The 19,693-nt window shown below is 37.9% G+C and overlaps 1 protein-coding gene across 1 annotated transcript in view; it reads right to left on the bottom strand.

Annotated features, from left to right (window-relative positions):
• The window catches only part of GRID2 (glutamate ionotropic receptor delta type subunit 2), a 1,708,541-nt gene that overhangs the window by 150,230 nt on the left and 1,538,618 nt on the right, over positions 1-19,693 (bottom strand). The window contains exon 14 of the mRNA XM_037529328.2: positions 14,350-14,516. Within this exon, the coding sequence (XP_037385225.2) occupies positions 14,350-14,516 (167 nt within the window). The remainder of the gene's footprint in view (positions 1-14,349; positions 14,517-19,693) is intronic.

Genomic DNA, 19,693 nt, shown 5'->3' with positions numbered 1-19,693 from the left:
TTTCTGGAAGGCTCAGAAGTTCTTCCAAGTTGCTGTCGTTGCAATCTGGGGAGTGGTTTTCTTTTTGTGGTGTGCTTCTTTCCTGAGGAGTTTTTAGGTTGCGTGTGGTTCTTCTACTCCCTACTGTCTGTTTTCTAATTTGTCGTATGCGTTGGGACACTGTGTTGCTCGGACTGACTGACATCTTGGGTGAACTTCTCCGCTCCCCTCTGGCTCTTCCAGGAGCCATCTCTGTCTTCTGGGGGAGCTTTCTGCTGGTTTTAGGCAGTTTTTACTGAAGAAATGTCCCTGTTCTCAAATGGCAAAGCGGGATGCAGTCCCTGCGCCTCCGGTTTCAGGCACACTCTTCTGCGCACCCGGTCTGCCCCGGACGTGGGTGCCTGCTCCCTCTGTGGGCTCAGACTGCTGGTCGGAAGGGGCCTGGCGTGGAATAACTTCCCGGCTGGCCACTGGGTCCTCCAGAAACCTTCTGCCCTTTTCAAGCAGTCTTAAGAAATGTCCTGTTTTATAGGGTGTTAGTGACTTTTTTTTTCCTGGTCGCTAGGTGGCGCCAGAGATCTCTCCTATTGTCCTTGGGGGGCTGTTTTTCGCCTCCCCCCACCCCGTGGGACAGAGAACAGAGCGGGAATGGTAGGGTACACCTCAACAGCTTTGGGGTGCTGTGTCTGCCTTGTGCCCCACCTCGTGGAGAAACCACGCCCCGAATTTTCGTGCCCCGGGTCTCAGTTCAAAGCCCTCAGTTCCAGGACGCGGGCTGTAGCCCAGTTCAGTGGCGCGGGAATGGCGCCTTTTGAACCCCGCTCCCGTGCCTGGGCGCCTGGTTCCTGCTCACTCAGGGAGGGACCTTCACCTCAGTGAGGACCTCCGCGTGTCTCCCCGCAAGCCTAGGTTGTCTCCCAGCAAGCCTAGGTCGCAGGCGCGGGGACCTGGGCAGCCGCGATCCAGGTCTGCACTTGCTTTTCAAGCACACCGAGCGCGCCGCGTTTCCGCGCAGGCTTACCTGCAGCCCGGGCTGTGTGCGAGTCTCCCGGGGTCTTTGTTCTTCTCTAATGGCGCCCGGAGCCGTTCGCTCACCGCCGCGGCGGATCCTGCAGGGTTCGCCTCAGCTCCCGTTCACGGGGTGTGGTGGCTGCAATAGTTCCTTTCCACTCATGGTCCCGCTTGCTGCGTCCTTTGTTCTTGTGGGTCGTTTTGGTTTGTTGTTTCCTCCTCTCTGCCGGTCGGAGAGTGCCGCCTCTGTGGGCGGGGGAGGGGAGCAGGGTTCTGCGCTTCCCTCCCTTCTAGTCCTCTTTTATGGCCAGTTTCTTCTTCGGGCAGTTCGCTGGCGTCACCCGTTTATCTTCCGTGTCCCAGTTCTCACTGGGACCTGCCGCTTTTCCTCCCTATTAACTTTTTTTAATGGGAGATCTTACTCGCAGCGTCTCCTCGCCGCCATGTTGCTCCGCCCCCTCCGTTTTTTTTTTTTTTTTAAAGATTTATTTATTTATTTATTTGTTTCTACAAGATTGATTGATTGATTTATACAAGCACTGGGTACAGTCAGAAGCGCGGGAGGGTGAGAGAATTCACCAGAGCCAGAGCAGGGAGCAGAGCAGGCAGAAGGACTGAAGTACACTGCTGAGGGGAGCAGTGGGCGGCAGGAGAGGTCTGCGCGCCATGTGGGACCCTCCTCCGGTGGCCGGGAAGCAGCCAGGAATCGAACCGGCGCTGCAGAGGCTGCGGGCAGCTTCGCAACCCAGCGCTCAACCGCTGCGCCACTGGGGAGGCACATGGATGGAGTTTTAAGAGATAATGCAAAGTGAAATAAGTCCGAAGGAGAAAGTTCAGTACCAGATGCTGTCACTAATATGAAAATATAGAGAATCCAAGCTAAGAATCAGAGAAAGACAACCTTAAAAGTTAACTTTTGTAAACTGAATATAGAACTGAAGCATTCAAGGGAAGGGTGATGACAGTGGTGAGGGAAATAAGAGAAAAGAGGGAAGGAAACAGAAAACACTATGGTGGTAGACTGTGGGTGATTTGGTGGTGGGTATCCTATGGTTTCTATGGTGGTGATACCAGATAGGTAGAACACTAATGTTCTCATAAGTAAAAAAAATAATAAAAAAATCTTCAAAAATCAGTTCTTTATATACGCCAACAATAGAGATAGAAGAGGAAAAATAACTGAGAAAACAATCCTATTCATAACTGTAAAAAAAATTAAATACATATGGGTAACCTTAAAAATGGAGGTGAGGGAACTATACAATGAAAACTATAAGACATTGTAAAAAGAAAGAGAAGACACACACAAAAAATGGAAAGATATTCCCTGTTTACAGATTGGAAGATCAAGTGTTGTTAAAATGAACTTCCTACCCAAAACAAAATGTAGTTTCAATGCATGCCTTATCAAGGCTCCAATGGTATTAATCAAAGAAATAATACAAACAATATTGAAATTCATATGGAACCATGAAAGACCCTGGCAAGCCAAAAAATCCTGACGAAGAAGAGGAAAGGTAGTGGTGTCAAACGCCCAGATTTCAAAACAACACTACAAGCTATAGCAATCAAAATAGTATGGTACTGGGACAAAAACACAGACCAGTGGAAAAGAATCAAAAGTCTAGAAATAAACCCAACAGATAGTTACTATACAAGAAAGGAGCCATGAGTGTACATTGCAGAAAGTGGAATCTCTTCAACAAATAGCACTGAAAAATTGAATAGCCTCATGAAAGAAAATGAAAATAGAATGCCATCTCATACCTTATGCAAAAATTAAATCAAAATGGAGTAAAGACATGGATACACGATCTGGAACTACAAAATATGTTAAGGAAAATGTTGGCAACCAGTCTATGACATTATCTTCAGAGATGTCTTTGGGAATTCATTTCCAACAGCAAGAGTAACAAAATCAGATATAAACAAATTTGATTATATAAAACTAAATAGCTTCTGCACAGTGGAAAAAAAAAACTATTAGCAAAAAAAGGAAACCCTATTGAATGGGAGAAAACATTTGTATTTGCACATAATGCGTCTGACAAATGGCTGATATCAGAAATATATAAAGAACTTGTGCAACTGAACAAAATGAAAACAGTTACCAATGAAAAAATAGTTCTAAAAACCAAACAGACACTTCTCTAAAGAAGACATACAGAGGACCAACAGGCACATGGAAAAAAAAAAAGCTCATCATCACTTATCATCAGGTGAATATTAATCAAAACATTAATGAGATTATACTTCACACTTATGAAAATGACCTTTATCAAAAGACCAGAAAGAAGTGTCTGGAGATATTGGGGAACACGGAACCCTTCTACACTTTTGGTGGTAATGTAAACTCACTCAACCCCTATGGAAAACAGAATATAGGGTTCTCAAAATATGAAAAATAGATCTATCATATGACCTAATAATCCCACTTACTTGAAGATCATAAAATCATTAATATGAAGGTATATATGCATTCATATGTTTACTGTAGCCCTATTTATAAGAGATATTTATGGAAACAAATGAAGTGCCCAAGGACTGAGGAATGGATCAGAATTATTTATTTGTTTGTTTGTTTGTTTTTAAGATTTATTTAATTATACAAGAACTGGGGTACAGATTAGAGGCATGGGAGGGTGAGAGGATCCACCAGAGATAGAGTGGGGAACAGAATAGGCAGACAGACTGAAAGCACTGCTGAGGGCAGCAGCGGGCGACACAGGAGAGTTATGCTGCACCATGTGGGTATCTCCCTGGCTGCCAGGAATCAAACCTGCGCTGCAGAGGCTGAGGACAACAGCTTCACAGTCTCAACTCTCTGCGCTCAACCCTCTGTGCCACCAGGTAGGCCCTGGATCAGAATTATTGAGGGAATATTTCTCAGCCTTAAAAAAGATGAACTCCTGCCATTTTTGATAATCTGAATGGAACTGGAAAGTAAACTGCTAAGCAAAGTAAATCAGAAGAAGAAAGACAAATAGTGTAATTTCACTTATATCTGGAATATAGAGAAATCAAACGTAGAGTCTGACAGGAGAAAACCAATAATAAACCCTGACATCTGATTGAATAACTGACAAAAAGGAGAAAGAGTGGTGGTAGTACACTCACAGACTTCAGATCAGAAGGGGGCCCAGTGAAACCTGGTGGATGATTATTGGGGCGCGGTGGTGGGCATGGTGTGAAAACATACATTTGTAGAAGTTTGAATTTATAATCCCAAAGTAGATGCAATGATATAAATCATTTTACTCCAGTAACACAAGGCCCAACATGGCTTATGGATATATTATTGGGCACAAAACATATTTGGGAAAATAAGCAAGATCTCAGTCTGGAGAAAGGAACTGAATGGCAGGAGGATATTTTAACCATAAGAAAATATTATTATTTCAATAAATAAATCAAATTTATTTAAAAAAAGTGTTAACTTCCTAAATAAAAGGACATTTAATTCCCCTATATAAAAGGATTATAATCTCAAAAGAAAATTAATGAATTTATTGATTTAAACATGTGCCTACATTATTTTACTTATTTATTTAGTGTTATTTATTTATTTATTTTTTAAAGGTTTATTTATTTATTTATACGACCTTTATTTAAAAGTTTATTTATTTTATTATACAGTCAGAATTGCGGGAGGGTGAAAGAATGCACCAGAGCTAGAGGGGAGAGCAGAGCAGGTAGACTGACGAAATAACACTGCTGAGGGGAGCAGCAAGCAGCAGGCAAGTCTGTGCGCCATGTGGGACACTTGCCCGTTGGCCAGGGATTGAACTGGCACTGCAGAGGCTGCGAGCAGATTCGCAACCCAGCGCTCAACCGCTGCGCGACCGGGGAGGCCCTAGTGTTATTTATTTTTTTACTTCATAATTAATAGGTGAGCATCTCCTCAGTGCTGATATCTGTCTGAGGAAAGAATGGAATCTGACAATAAAAATGTCTGAATTGCACCTTATACCAGTCTATTTGAACTGAGACAGAAATTGAATAATAGTGGAAATGTGAGTGCAGGAACAAAGGTCCTGAGGAAGAGGTGAGCACCAGGACACCAGGTGCCCTACAGCACCATCAATGAATTAAGAGAGGTGGGAAAGGTTGAAATGAAAACCTAGTAGTAGCATTTTTATTTCCTGCTTTTCTTTCTGTCTTCATGGTATCAGTTGAATGCTTACATATCTACTTCATTTTTGAACATCTCATAGTTTTAGAACTGGACTTAGATTTTAGGTTATTAGTTTATGGCTGTAGGAGGAAGTACACAGAGGGGCAATAGGGAAATCTGGAATTGCTTTTATCCCAAACTTTGATACACTGTAACTATTGGACTAGGACTCATTTTGTTCTCTTCTCAGGGATTTTGTTTTCTCACAGTAAATTGGATAAAGATGGCTATGAAACAGATGACAATTTATCACTTTTTTTAGTTAATTCTGCATGATTTTAAGCTAATAAGGGACTATAAGCTTTACACCTTCATGCAGGGGAAAGCCCTGGAAACATAGCTTTAGGGATTTGGTGGAAAATACATTTTCTTCTTTGAACAAAAATTTATTTTATTAGTAAATTTTTCTTCACTGTCCGTGGAAAACATAAAATTTAGTGAATATAAAAATCAAAGTCTCTATTTACAAGGAATTATTTTGCAAATAAAAGAAAAATAAATGATATTTTACTGGAATAAAGATAATGACCAAATTGGAGGTAAGCTTAGGTGAAAATCTGGGAAACTTCCATCCAATATACTAAATAGTATTGTTTTGTTTCTATAGGCAACACGCTGTTTGAGACACTAGGTTAACATAGTGCAAAAGGATTTTATAACTTTTTCAATATGAGATTATTCTGTTTATTTTCTTATTTTCTTGTCTTTTTTTAATTTTTAATTTTATTTTTGTATAGAAGTATTTGGGTGGAGGCCAGAGGTGTGGGGGTGGGTGAAGAGAGGACTCACTAGTGACAGAGTGGGGAACAGAACAGGCAGACTGACTGAAATACACTGCTGAGGGGAGCAGAGGGTGTCAGGAGAGGTCTGCTGCGCCATGTGGGTGGCTCCCTGGCCAGGGATCGAACTCGTGCTGCAGTGGCTGCAGACAGCTTCATAGGTTGCGTCTTAACCCATTGCGCCCAATATATTCTTATTGATTGCATAATTGTTCCTCCAAACTTCCGGTAAAATGTAAGCTCTAGAAAAATAACTTTGTCAATCTTACTATTTTACCTTTAGGGAAAAACACTATCAAGCACCAAGTAGTGGCTCGACAGATATTTGTTCAATGAATGAAAAAATATAAATCCTATTTCTAGTAACTTACATGCCTTAATCAGAACTGAGAACAGGATTGTCTATTTTCCCTTCAAACACTACTTAATAAGAATTTATTCAACATCTACTAGGATATATTTATTGAACATCTAATAGGGATAGATTAAAAAAGGAGGCAAAAAAGATAAGCTTAGCTATTCTTTGTGTGATAAGAATTTAGAACCTATTTGAAATGTGAATGTATGGAGACATGAAATGATTAATAAAAATGTGACTTGTAAGATTCAGAGAATGTAAAATACAGAAACACAACGAAGGGTTTGATAAGAGCTGAATTTTCTAGGGAGGACTTATGCTGACAATGAGCATTGAGCTGGAACCTACAGAATGTGTGAGATTTGGATAGGTTTTCATAGGTTTAGGTTGGATAACCATGTCCCTAAATGTCATGTGCTAAGAGATTAAAGTATATTTGTGACTGGAATGGAAAGGAGAGGAAAGCAGAAGATGGGCATTGGAAAACAAGTTTTTGTCTCAACCTTTTTATTTCTTTTTTAAAAATTATTTATTTATTTATTTATTTATTTAATATACAAGCACTGGGTACAGTCAGAAGCGTGGGAAGGGACCTCCCCGGTGGCGCAGCGGTTGAGCGCTGGGTTGGGAAGCTGCCCGCAGCCTTTGCAGCACCGGTTTGATGCCCGGCCACCAGGCGAGCAGACCTCTCCTGCCGCCTGCTGCTCCCCTCAGCAGTGTACTTCATCGGTCTGCCTGCTCTGCTCCCCGCTCTGGCTCTGGTGAATTCTCTCACTCTCCCGCCTTCTGCCTGTATCCAGTGCTTGTATAACTAAATAAATAAATCTTTAAAAAAAAAAAAAAAAGTGCGGGAGGGTGAGGGAATTCACCAGAGCCAGAGCGGGGAACACAACAGGCAGACTGACAAAACACACTGCTGAGGGGAGCAGCGGGTGCAGCAGGAGACGTCTGCGCGCCATGTGGGACCCTCACTGGTGGCCGGGGATCAAACTCGCGCTGCAGAAGTTGCAGGCTGCTTCGTAGCCCAGCGCTCAACCACTGCACCACCCGAGAGGCCCACAACCTTTTTATTTCTTTGTTCTGAACCTGGGCTATGTCTCTGGCTTTCATTATCTTATTGGAACAATTGCCCAAGTCTATATCCATCACTCCAGTCTCTGCCTCATGATCTTGTCCTGCCTTCACATTTGCCTGTCCTGTTTTCTAAATTTCTCATGATCTTTCAGTGCTCAAACACAATGTGCCTAAGCCAAAATGAGCAATTGCACTACAAAACAAAGTTTTCTCTCTTGGCTTTCCTTCTCTTAATGACTTCCCTATCACTCAGTCGTCAAGATTAAAGATTTCAAAATCATGTTTGCTTCCCTTTTCCTCTATTCTGGTGTATAGTTCTTATTAAAACAATAAATGGCACTCACTGATATATTCTGACTGGGAGGTGATATGTTTGGCAAATTTTGACAGTTGTTAAAAAAGATAATAAAAGAAATTCACATTAGTAAAGTTCATGTGGATAAACTCAAAGATTAGAGAGAAGAGACTGCCTGGAAGGACCATGATGATTTTATAGGAAAGCTGCAGACTGTTGTTAATTAATTAATACAAACAAAAATGTTAGAAAAAACAATCAGAATAAGAAATGTTACTACAGAGATCATTATTTTGGGGAAAAAAAGACTGAAAACATATCAGAACAGAAAAAAAAAAACATAGTTTTTTTTTTTTTCCAGTTTCCCCCTGGATGTCTGCATGTCTTACAAATGTACAGTGGTATAAGAATATCATTATTGGTCCTCCCTGGTGGCGCAAGGGGTTAAGTCTCAGCACTATGAAGCTATCTGCAGCCACAGCAGCACAAGTTCAATCCCCAACCAGGGATATAAGCCACAGGTGGCACAGCAGACTTCTTCCATCTCACCCACTACTCCCCTCAGCAGTGGAGGGGAGATCTATTTCAGTAGATCTGCCTCTTCTGCCTCCCACTCTTTCTCTGGTAAATTCTCTCACATCCCTCCCCTTACTCCCGCACCTCTGGCCTATACCACAGCTCTGGTATTCATAAATAAATAAAATAAATATTTAAATAAAAGAGTATCTTTATGGCATACCTTGCATATGTGTTTTCTGAGACCAGTATTTTTATGTGTGTGTGTGTGTGTGTTTGTGTAGATATTATTAAAAACATGCTGGATTTAAATAATTTCCAAGAGTTTCTGGCATTATTATAAAAATACATAGTAAAACAATTGTTGTAGAATGGGTTGTTAAGAAAATTAAGTAAATGCAGACTTTAAGGCTTTCTCTTTTAAAGTAGGTGCCAATGCAGGAACCCATATTCATTAAGACAAAAGTTATCAGTGCTTCTGTTAGACTTGTCATTCTGGGTTATATGGATTCCTAAATAGTATTCCATATTAAAATCTTATATTTTTATCTTACTTATAATTTACTTCCAGAAACAGTAAGTTCTGTTTCATATTAATAAGCATTTACCCTGTGAATAGAAATCTGACCAATTATGATGGCAGTTTCAGCTGCTCAAAGAACTATGAAATGAAATAGATAAGAGACAATTATTAATTCCACCAATTAAAAAGTCATCATAAATGGAAACTTCCACATAAGAAGAATTAAAGTTTTGGTCAAGTACAGTCTCAAGCTATTTGCAGTAAAAGGAGATAAGAAGGAGGAGAAATAATTGCAGTATCCTTCCACAGCTTTCAATTTTCAATACATTTGTTGTTTACTTCTTATCAGCTGATGTAACATAGTTTCAACTTTAAATGAATCTGCCTCCTCATCTCACTGCTGGCAGCTTAAATTTCATGTAAACTAAAATGTCCATTCACATTGAAATATGAGAGAAGGTAGCTACCTGAGCAAGCTGAAGACAGTTTGCATGTTTCTTATCCTGGGGCATACTGGCACAGGTGCCTAGACTTGTGGGAGTAGGATCTGGACTAGTTGTGTTTGAAGTGTGACTTCAAACCTGGATCTGTCACTTATTAGCATTACAACCTTGAGAAACTGCTAATATTTTCTATGACTCAGTTTCCTCATTTATAAAATGATGAACTAATAATATAGTTTATTTATTATGAGCTAATAATATAGTTAAAGCACTTAGAAAAGTACCTGGCACATAGTAAGCTTTCAATGAATGACAAATCTTTTTTTTTGGCTATGCTATAAAATCTCAGTAAGTTAGGAATAACACAATTCATAACACTCTATCATTTGTGCTACTTTTTCTATACATAGGGTAATGACAAATTTTAAACAGATATTATAGTCATGTTAGTGACCTTGTAAACTACATCTAATTAACCTGCACTCTTATGTTCATTGCAGAACTATTTACAATAGGTAAGCTATGAAAATAACCCAAATACCCAAAATAGATGACTGGATCAAGAAGATGTGTTATATATACACTATGGAATATTACTCAGCAATCCAAAAGGATGAACTCATTCCATTCACAGCAACATGGATGGGGCTGGAAGGGATTATGCTCAGTGAAATAAGCCAGAAAGAAAAAGAAAAATACTGGACAGTCTCACTTATAGGAGGGATACAGAGGAACCAAATAAGGGATCAGGAAAAAAATAACTATAATAAAGTAAAAATCAAAATCAACAGGCAACCATAGACCAGAGGCATTCTGTAGGGGAGAGGGGGAAGAGGGATCAGGACAGGGGTGGGAAGAGCACAAGGGGCCATGAGGATGTTGCATTGGTGAACTGGTGCTGGGAATTTCACAGGAAATCATACATTGTACAAAAAATTAAGGATGATGTAATAAATATATATTCAATTCATATTCAATTCAATAAATATATACTCAATTCAACTATTCCATTATCTCTTTAATGAAATATAAATAAGAAATACTGATATTGTGCATATATATGTATGCATGTAAGCAAGCACTGATAGAAATATGCATATTTTTAATTGTTTCAGGTACATTGAACTTATAGCTTCAACTATATCTCAAGTGCCTTTAAAAGTAGATTTCCTGTAGCATACCTGGTTTTCCAATGTGTTCCTCTTGGATTCTAACAATCAATAATATGTTTTGATTGATTAATAACTATTTATACCTCAATATTTTACTTCTAAATTATGCATATTTCATTTTTGTCTTATACATATTTTTTCTTTGCAGAGTTATAAGGGATCACCAGTGGATTGTATTATTGTTCATAATGGCTACTCCCTTCTCTTTATGTAAAGTGCAGTTGCCCCTCCTAATGAGTTTGAAATTGGCAGTGAGATTCTTTTACACTAGTGGTCTGTAGATAGATGAAATATATGCCATCTCCAGCAATTAGGCACTGCCAGCTTCCTTTGCCACTGCTCTTCATAATGAAAATAGAATGTCTTAGATTGGGTTGCTATTTCACTTTAGAACAAGAAGCTGTATAGAAATTAAGCCATAGCTGTATGGACAGTCAATCTGCAACAAAGGAGTTAAGACTATAAACTGGAGCAAAGAAAGCCTCTTCAATGAGTGGTGCTGGGAAACCAAACAGCTGCATATGAAAGAAAAACTAAACCACTATTTCATACACGACACAAAAATCAATACAACTTGGATAGAATAGTAGGATGTAAGACCTGAAACCGTATAGCATATAAAAGAAAACACAGGAAAAACACTTCAGATCATAGGCATCGGAGACATCTTTGGGTATTCATTCTCCAGCAGTAAAGAAAACAAGAGACTATAAGCAATTGGAACTACATCAAACTAAAAATGTTTCTGCACAGCAAAATAAACTGTCATGAAGGGGCCTTCCAGGTGGCTCAAGGGGTTAAGTTTCAGCACTATGAAGCTATCTGCTACCCAGTGCAGCACAAGTAAGATCCCCAGCAAGGGAGGTAACCCATATGGCACAGCAGACCTCTCCTGTCTCGCCCACTGCTCCCCTCAGCAGTGTATTTCAGTAGATCCACCTGTTCTGCTCCCCATTCTGTCTCTGGTGAATCTTCTCACCAACCACTCCCTCTCCCACCTTTGGCCTGCACCCCTGCTCTTATATTCATAAATAAATCTTAAAAAAAAAAAACTGTCATGAAACAAAAAGACACCCTTACTAATGAAAGAAAATATTTGCACACCATGCATCTGACAAGAGGCTGATAACATAAATATAGAAAAAAAAACACATAAAACTCAACAAAAAATAAAACAACTTACCCTGTTGAGGCATACAGTAAAGGAGGGAGTGAGAGGGGTCAAAACAGGGGAGGGAAGGACAAAAGGGAATATGGTAATGGTTCACAGGTGATAAGGTGACCTGAAAACTATGGGGACTGCAAAGATGCAAGAAAAAATAATTAATCAATTTTAAAAAGTGGAGGAAAGCTAAATTGGCATTTCTTCCAAGAAGACATACAAATGACAACACATGAAAAAATGTTCATTGTCATCACTATTATCAGGGCTATACAAATCAAAACCATTATGAGATACTACCTCACACCTGTGAGAATGGGAAATATCATAAAGATAAAAAAAGAAAGTGCTGGTGAGGATCTTCAGAAAAAGGAACCCTCTTACACTTTTTGGTGAGAATGGAACGTAGACTGACCCAGCCTATGAAAAACAAAAGATTAAAAATGGAATTTCTATGGGGACTACACCTGAGGTTGGGGCGGGGAAGCAAACATTGTTTAAAAATGAAGAATGATAGGGACCTTCTGCGCTGTGCAGGGTGTTGAGTGCAGCACCGTGGGGCTGTCTGCAGCCTCTGTGGTGCAGGTTCGATTCCTGGCTGGCCAGGGAGATACCCACATGGCGCAACAGACCTCTCCTGTCTGGCCTGCTGCTCCCCTCAGCAGTGTATTTCAGTAGATCTGCCTGTTCTGCTCCCAGCTCTGTCTCTGGTGAATCCTCTCACCCTCCTGCCACTTTGGCCTGTACCCCAGTTCTTGTATAAATAAATAAATCTTTAAAAAAGAACAATGATATCAAATACATACAAATAAAAAAACCTGGAACTTCCATAAGCCTTAGCAATCATACTTCTAGGTATCTACCTGACGAATCCAAAAGTACCAATTCAAAGGGAAATGCACACTCCCATGTTCATTGCAGCACTATATTTTTTTAAAGATTTATTGATTGATTGATTGATTGATACATACATACATACATACAGAAGCGCGGGAGGGTGAGAGAATTCACCAGAGTCAGAGCAGGGGGCAGAACAGGCAGAAAGACCGAAGTACACTGCTGAGGGGAGCAGTGGGCGGCAGGAGAGGTCTTAGCTGCGCGCCATGCGGGACCCTCCTCCGGTGGCCGGGGAGCAGCCAGGGATTCAACCGGTGCAGCAGAGGCTGCGGGCAACTTCCAAACCCAGCGCTCAACCGCTTGCGCCACCGGGGAAGCCCGATTGCAGCACTATTTACATAGCAACCTCGTGCCCAAATACAGATGAGTGGATCAGGATGATATGGAATACTGTTCAGGTATCAAAAAAGATAAACTTTTACCATTTGTGACAACATGGACAAAGCTGGAGGGGATTATGCTAAGTGAAATGAGTAGAAGGAGAAAGACAAATGCCAGGTGGTTATCACTTACATGTGGAATATATGGGATACCGAGAAACCATAAAAAGGGTCAGATAAGACACATAAGACAAAACTAGGAACTAACCTTGGAAGTTGGATTATAGTACTGAGGCTACCAGCGGGGGAATGGTAGAGGAAGTGATGAGAGTAAGGTGGAGAAGGAGTAAAATGGACTATTTTGGTGGACTATGGGTTTCTTGCTGGTGACTGCGGTGTGGTTACAACACCTGAGAGGGGAGAGCCTATACTTTTAATACACAATGACCAATAATGTAAACCAATGGTACCTCAAGAAAAATTTAGAAAAGATTAAAGAAGATATCTACAGTTGACCTATAACTTGCAAGAGAACTTAGACATATTATAACTCTTGTATTTTATAAATGACACATGTCTATTTTATAAGTCACTAATATTTTGAGTTGTTTGTTACACAAAAGGATTGACTAGTACATGACCTGAGAGTTAATTTAAATTTCACTGATAATGAGGCCTCAATTTTTAACTAATGGAAGAGTTATAACATAAATTTAAACTACTATTTTTGTTTTGTTTTATTTTGTTAAACACAAAATACCTGCCTTTATTACCTTGAAACTTGGAGGAATACAATTCAAATAACTTGACATTGAGACCACAGTACTGTCTATAACAGCTATCTTAGTCTGGTATCAGCTCTTGGAAAATAGTTAAAAGAATATCTAGAAAATTATTGAAGTCTGCTACTATCAGTGTCAAATAGAATATACTTCTGAAACCTGAAAGATAGTACTCTTTTTTAGGTCCATCCTTGTTTGGAAACTATCAATTTCTTTCAAGTGAAATGAGTAGAAGGAGAAAGACCTTCCACTAAAAACAATACTAACCTAAAGTACACATTTCAAAACCTTTTTGAAACAAGTTATAATAAAAAGTTATGATTTGAGAATGGACATAATTTCTTAACACAAAGTCCTGAATTTTCATGACCAAGTCTCACATAATGTTTTGCCACCAAGTATGCAACACTGAAATTCTTACCTTTTCCTTTTGCAAAGTTGAGATGAAAACATCCCTGTAACTATGTGCTTTAGTGTATTAGAACTTTAACTATTTTCTAAGGTTTATTTTATGCTTTAATATTCTTAGAAATGAGTTATATTTGCTATGTGTATGTCATTGATAGTCTATAAGAAATCAGAGTCAAAGTACTCAATGAAATTATAAGAAAATTATTAAAACACATAATTTATTTTACATATCAATTTTTGTGAATGAAACCAATTTATACACCAATATTTTTATATTTTTTGTGGGAAAAACAATGCTTTGGTACATCATTTAAGAGCAACTGCTATAGTGGCATATTTTGTTGTTATTTATGATGATTCCTCAAAGAAAAGAAAATATAATAAACTAAATATGTTTAAAAATTGATTTCCTTTTTCTATATTTTCTCTTTCCTTACCACATACAAATCTTACCTTTGTGAAAAGACATCTCGGTAAGGGCTGCCATGTTGCAGTGCAATTCCATATCCCCGGTCTGCAACAGTATTCCCAATGGTGTAAAAGGAACAATCTGGGTCATTGATTGCTACATACTCCAATACAGCTGCATCCCATACAAAAGCATAATTTCCATATTTTACCTGTGAAGATACGGAGAACAAAAGACAAGTATAGTAAATTTAAGGTAGGAATTTTAAGTTCTATAGGCAGGATAAAAACTAGTAGACAGTATATAATTAATTGTGCAAAATTTGATAGGATCTGTATTTAGAAGTAGACATATATTCTAAGTGATAATTTGGCTTTTTATTAGTTTATAGATCTGTTCTCCTGGAAATGTGATAAAATCGGATTGTTAATTATGTTTCCAGGCAATATTGCTTACAGTAAAATGACTTCTATGTAGTAAAAGTCATCTGGATCAAGAGAACAATAAATGGATGAAAAGAAGCCATGTCTTTGAGTTTCTCTGAATGCTGTAATTCTTATAATGAGCCTATCTCTCTGGGACACTATGAGCTATGCTTTTGTGTTGCTATGAGATATTAGCAAATTTAGATTATTAGATTTCTAAGACTGGTAGATTTCTGCACCAATCCAGGATGGGACCATCTTCTTGTCAATGGCTTATATTCTAAATGAATATAAGCAATCCAGCTCACAGTGAAGTGAAAGAACTAAGCTGTCTACCTGGCAAGAGCTTATGTCCTTGTAAGTTAATCCATTGGCATGTATAACCTATGTTAATTATACAACTGTACTTGGAGGGCACTGTAAAGAAGAAAATAATTAGTATGTAACCTTTTTAAATTAAATTAAATTTATATATATATCTATATATATATTACATCATTCTTCCTTTTTGTACAAAGCATGCTTTTTCCTCTCAGGTGTAGTCCCTGTAAAATTCTGACCACCAAAGTATGTAACCTTTTTTTAGTCATCATTAAGAGAATGCAACTTTATTCTGGGTTGTTTACAATATGTTTTAGTTATTATCATTTTTCCTTCATTAACCACTCAAATCCCTATTCATACACTTAAAAATAAAAACCAATAAAGTTAATTTATAAAATTACTACATATAAATATAGGACTTAATGATTTCATAAATAGAATCAATAATGAAATTAAATATTCATTTTTTTGGTTGTTTGAAGGAAAGTAATTTCCTAATAAATCTGATTAGGGGAAAAAAATATGTAATTAGAGGCACTGATGTCAACAGGATCAGGGAACAGGAGGAGGTATCCCACCTTCATCCCCCAACAAAAACAACAATTTGGAAGTCAATTACAAACAAAAGCACTTCATGGGATGTTGGGATCTAGGTTGTAAAACTCTGGTCTTTGGTGGAGACCAAGATTGAGAAAGGATGTTATGAGAAGGCCTGCATCCCAGTGGCAGACTGGCCATCTGTGGTACTGGCTGCAGCCCCTAAACATCCCTGTCTACAGGAATAAAATTAAAGTATCAACACCTTTGATAATTTCCTGGGAGAAGAGAAATTACTGAATTCTCTCAAAGAGATGTAGAAACTTGTCTAGCACAAAGAACTAAATAACCTTGATAGTAACGTTTGAGAAACATTAAAAAATCTGTCTTATTCACCAAAGAATAACAGGAAATGATCTTACTGGTACATTAAAACAATGATTTACCATTATTTAAAACATGAAAATACTGACTCAATATTATAAAAGCTTTTGGGATAATAAACCTTATTACTGATGCTTTATAAGAATTTTAAATGATCTTTTTCAAAGATATCAAAAGACATTTGACAAAATTGAAAACCATTATCTATAATCAATCTGTCTATCTATCTAAAGATCCTTCTTTAATGAGAAACAGAATTACCTCAACCTATTGGAAGCTGAAATGCTAACGACATTAACATTAAAGTCAAGGAAATGATACCTAATATTACCCTCAAACTCAACATGATTGTAATTATTTTAGCTTATGCAATCATGTTTTTTTGCAAATCAATTGCTTATCTAGAAAAATCTATTTTCACTAAATGTAAATACCTAGGAATATTTTTTTTGTTTGTTTGTTTGTTTTTGTGGAACCCTCGCCATCAGCCAGGAATGAACCGTGATGGGCCACCAGGGGAGGCCCCTAGGAATAAATTTTAAGGTAAGTGTATAGGAAGGAACTAAGAAAACTTCAACATTTGCTAAAGGCTTGAGTTTGTTCATAGATAAGATGTTCCTAAAAGAAAAGTTGCCCAATTACGAAGGAATCCGAGTTTTCTTCAGGTTTTATACTTACTATAATGTAATTAAAATGTCCAAAGAATGATTTAATATTTATTTAGTTTTTGCATATTTACTAGGAGGAAAACAGTTGAGACTAGCAAAGGAATTTTTAGAACAACAAAATGAGTGGAGAATTACAAAACTAAATAATGAAAAATGTTTAAAACTTTAAAATAGGGGCCTCCCCGATGGCGCAGCAGGTTGAACGCAGTGCTGTGAAGCTGTCCATAGCTTTTGCAGTGCCGGTTGGAATGCTGGCTGGCCAGGGAGATTCCCACATGGCGAGACAGACCTCTCCTGCCTCACCCGCCTCTCCCCTCATCAGTATGCATAAATAAATTTTGCTAAAAAAGAAAAACCCAAACTTTAAAATATCTGGAGTTTCTTTAAGATTAGAAAATCAGCAGAATAGACAAAAACCTACAAAACTGTTAAGTTATGGTGATTATACCTCAGGAGAGAAATTCCATATTGTGAAAAAATAAAGATGTAAAGTAATGGGATATCATTAATTAAAAATAAAGTTAATGTATATAAATGTCATATAAAGACAATATAACAAAGGTCACAATTCAAGTCAACATAACAAATATGAAATATTTAAAAAATGAGAGATAGGTGATTATTTCAAAGATGTCAATGTTAGAGAACTATGACACACCACATACAAAATAAATTGGTGTAGTGTAATTAGATAATTATAATGAACAAATGAAAATTTTAAATCCCCACAAAACTAGAAAAATATAAGGCTATATTTTATTGGGACTGGAGAAAATAGGTACTTTTATTTTTCTGATATTTAAAAAAGAATGGGAAGACCAGGGTGGGAGAGAGCACAGAGGACTGTAGTAGAGGACTTTGGGTGCTTTGGTGGTGGGAACGCTGGGAACCAACACCTGAAGGGAGATCCTATACTTCCAAACACTTGTAGGGATGTACAGTGATGCTTAATTAATTGATTAATTAAATAAAAGTTAGAGTTTATCCTCTAAAACAAAAGAATGGAAATAAAATATAAATATAAATAATGTATTTAAGTACTGTATCTCAATAAAGAGATTAGTATCATGCATGGTCTCAATTTTTTCAGATCAGTTTACTGTGCTTAGTGGATATTTGCTATCTTTTGTTGGGGGTGAACCCCAATGGAACCATGGAATATTGAAACAGGTAAGTTATTTTCTGAAGAAGTCATTCAATGCAACTACTCAGGGTCAATTATTATGTAAACTACTATAGATCAGTGCATCTGAAAATCTGATGTTAAAACCAACACTAACAGAATTACCAGGGGAGTCTTGTCTTAAAAGTGTAAGGTGTGGTTTTACACTTAAAAGTGTAAAAGCGTAAGGTGTCACATACATCTGAAGGGCGTGATCCTATACCTTTGAATCATATACAGTGTTGTAAACCAACGCTATCTCAATAAAAAATATAGCCCCCACAACCCTGTAAGCTCCCTCACACAACCCCAAACTTAACATATTGGAATGTTTATTACTGAAGGCTTGGGGATATGAATTTTAAAAATCTTGAAAGTTGAAAATCTGGACATCTTATGCAGAGCAATTTTTAAATAATTTTTTAATAAAAGGAAATCATATAATCAGGAACAATTTTTATACATGAGGCTTATTATTATAAAAACTGACAAATTTTTGGAGTGTTGATGTGGGAGAGAGAAAAATAACCGGTTAGATCACCCTGAATTGACTGTTCACACCTACAGGGTTACCCCACAGTCCTTCCCTTTAGCTGATCTTTTGCACTACTCACTGTGGAGGAAGAGGGCATTTTACTGCCACCCTTCTGATTCTTAGCTGAGATCTCTGTAAAGAAAGATTAATAAGAGATAAACCTAAGCTTAATCATATGTTTACCTCATATATACATGGGAGACACCCTGGGAAAAACATGTCATTAAAGGGGGTGCTTAGAATTCAGGATTAAATATCATTAAATAAGAAAGAGTAGAGGGGTGTAGGTTGCCTAAGGGGAGGCTAATGATTTTTAGGGAAGATGGCGGGGCTCTGATAAGAATAGAGATAGGAGGCATCATGGTGTGTGAAAGTATGTCTGGGTGTGGTGTTGACTTTGAGTCTTTTCTCCTGTCATGGGAGTCAATCTTCCCTGGCTGGTGAAACTCCCAAGGAAAGGTTTTATCACAACTGAGTTCTTTTTGAAGAATTTATCTTTAAGCAAACAAGAGTTCAGAGGAAGCATCCCCTGCATTTGTTTTTTCAGTGCCCACAGCTCAACAGAATCCACATGCCAAAGTGGCACACTTTGGGCCTGGCATAATCTCCTGCCCTTCACCACTAACTTCCATATTTGATTTTAACTTCCTGGGCCTAACTGACATTGACATAAATAGTAGTGACCATGAAACTTTCTGTAACAATGTACTTTGGGTTTTGCTGTTCTCTTGTTTCATACTGTCATTCACACTGTCATTTCACACTGTCACACCTACATCCCTTTGCAGCTTCTTTATAATCCTCAAGGCAATGCCTAGTAGGGCTAGTTGTTAGAATTGTGTTCTGGCTTTGTGCACTGTAGAGCACTATTTGAATGTATAATAGCATTATCATAGCCATTATATACATGCTTCTAATAATTCTAATGTTACAAAGAATGCATTTTTAAAAAGTGAACCAACAAAACCACATGATTATAGCCTTTAGCAAGGCCAATTAAATGTAGCATAATAACCCAAAATATTTCAGCTTTTGAAAATATCACAGACCTTTTTTTATCTAGTGAAACACACAGACATTGTCTTTTGGATGATTTTTAAGCAACAAATTAAAGCTATCTAGAAAATATTGACAAAACCCAAAGTCACTTTTCAATGAAATTATAATGGAAGATTTGTCTGAGGGAATTTTTAATTCACCCAACTAGGTGATGGGTATTACTTATACATTTTCAACTAGTCTTTGTTGTTGAAGTCATTTTGGACTGAATAGTGAACCACTGATTTATTTACTCATGTATTCCATGCTAGTGGGACTTTCCATAATAGTTTAAACAGAAGGGAAAAGTGCATT

The sequence above is a fragment of the Talpa occidentalis genome, unplaced genomic scaffold, assembly GCF_014898055.3.
Source record: "Talpa occidentalis isolate TD23 unplaced genomic scaffold, MPIMG_talOcc4v2.1 talOcc4.6, whole genome shotgun sequence".
Taxonomy (NCBI): Eukaryota; Metazoa; Chordata; class Mammalia; order Eulipotyphla; family Talpidae; genus Talpa; species Talpa occidentalis.
Note: the sequence above shows the minus strand (reverse complement) of the source record. Positions and strands in the feature narration are given on the sequence as shown.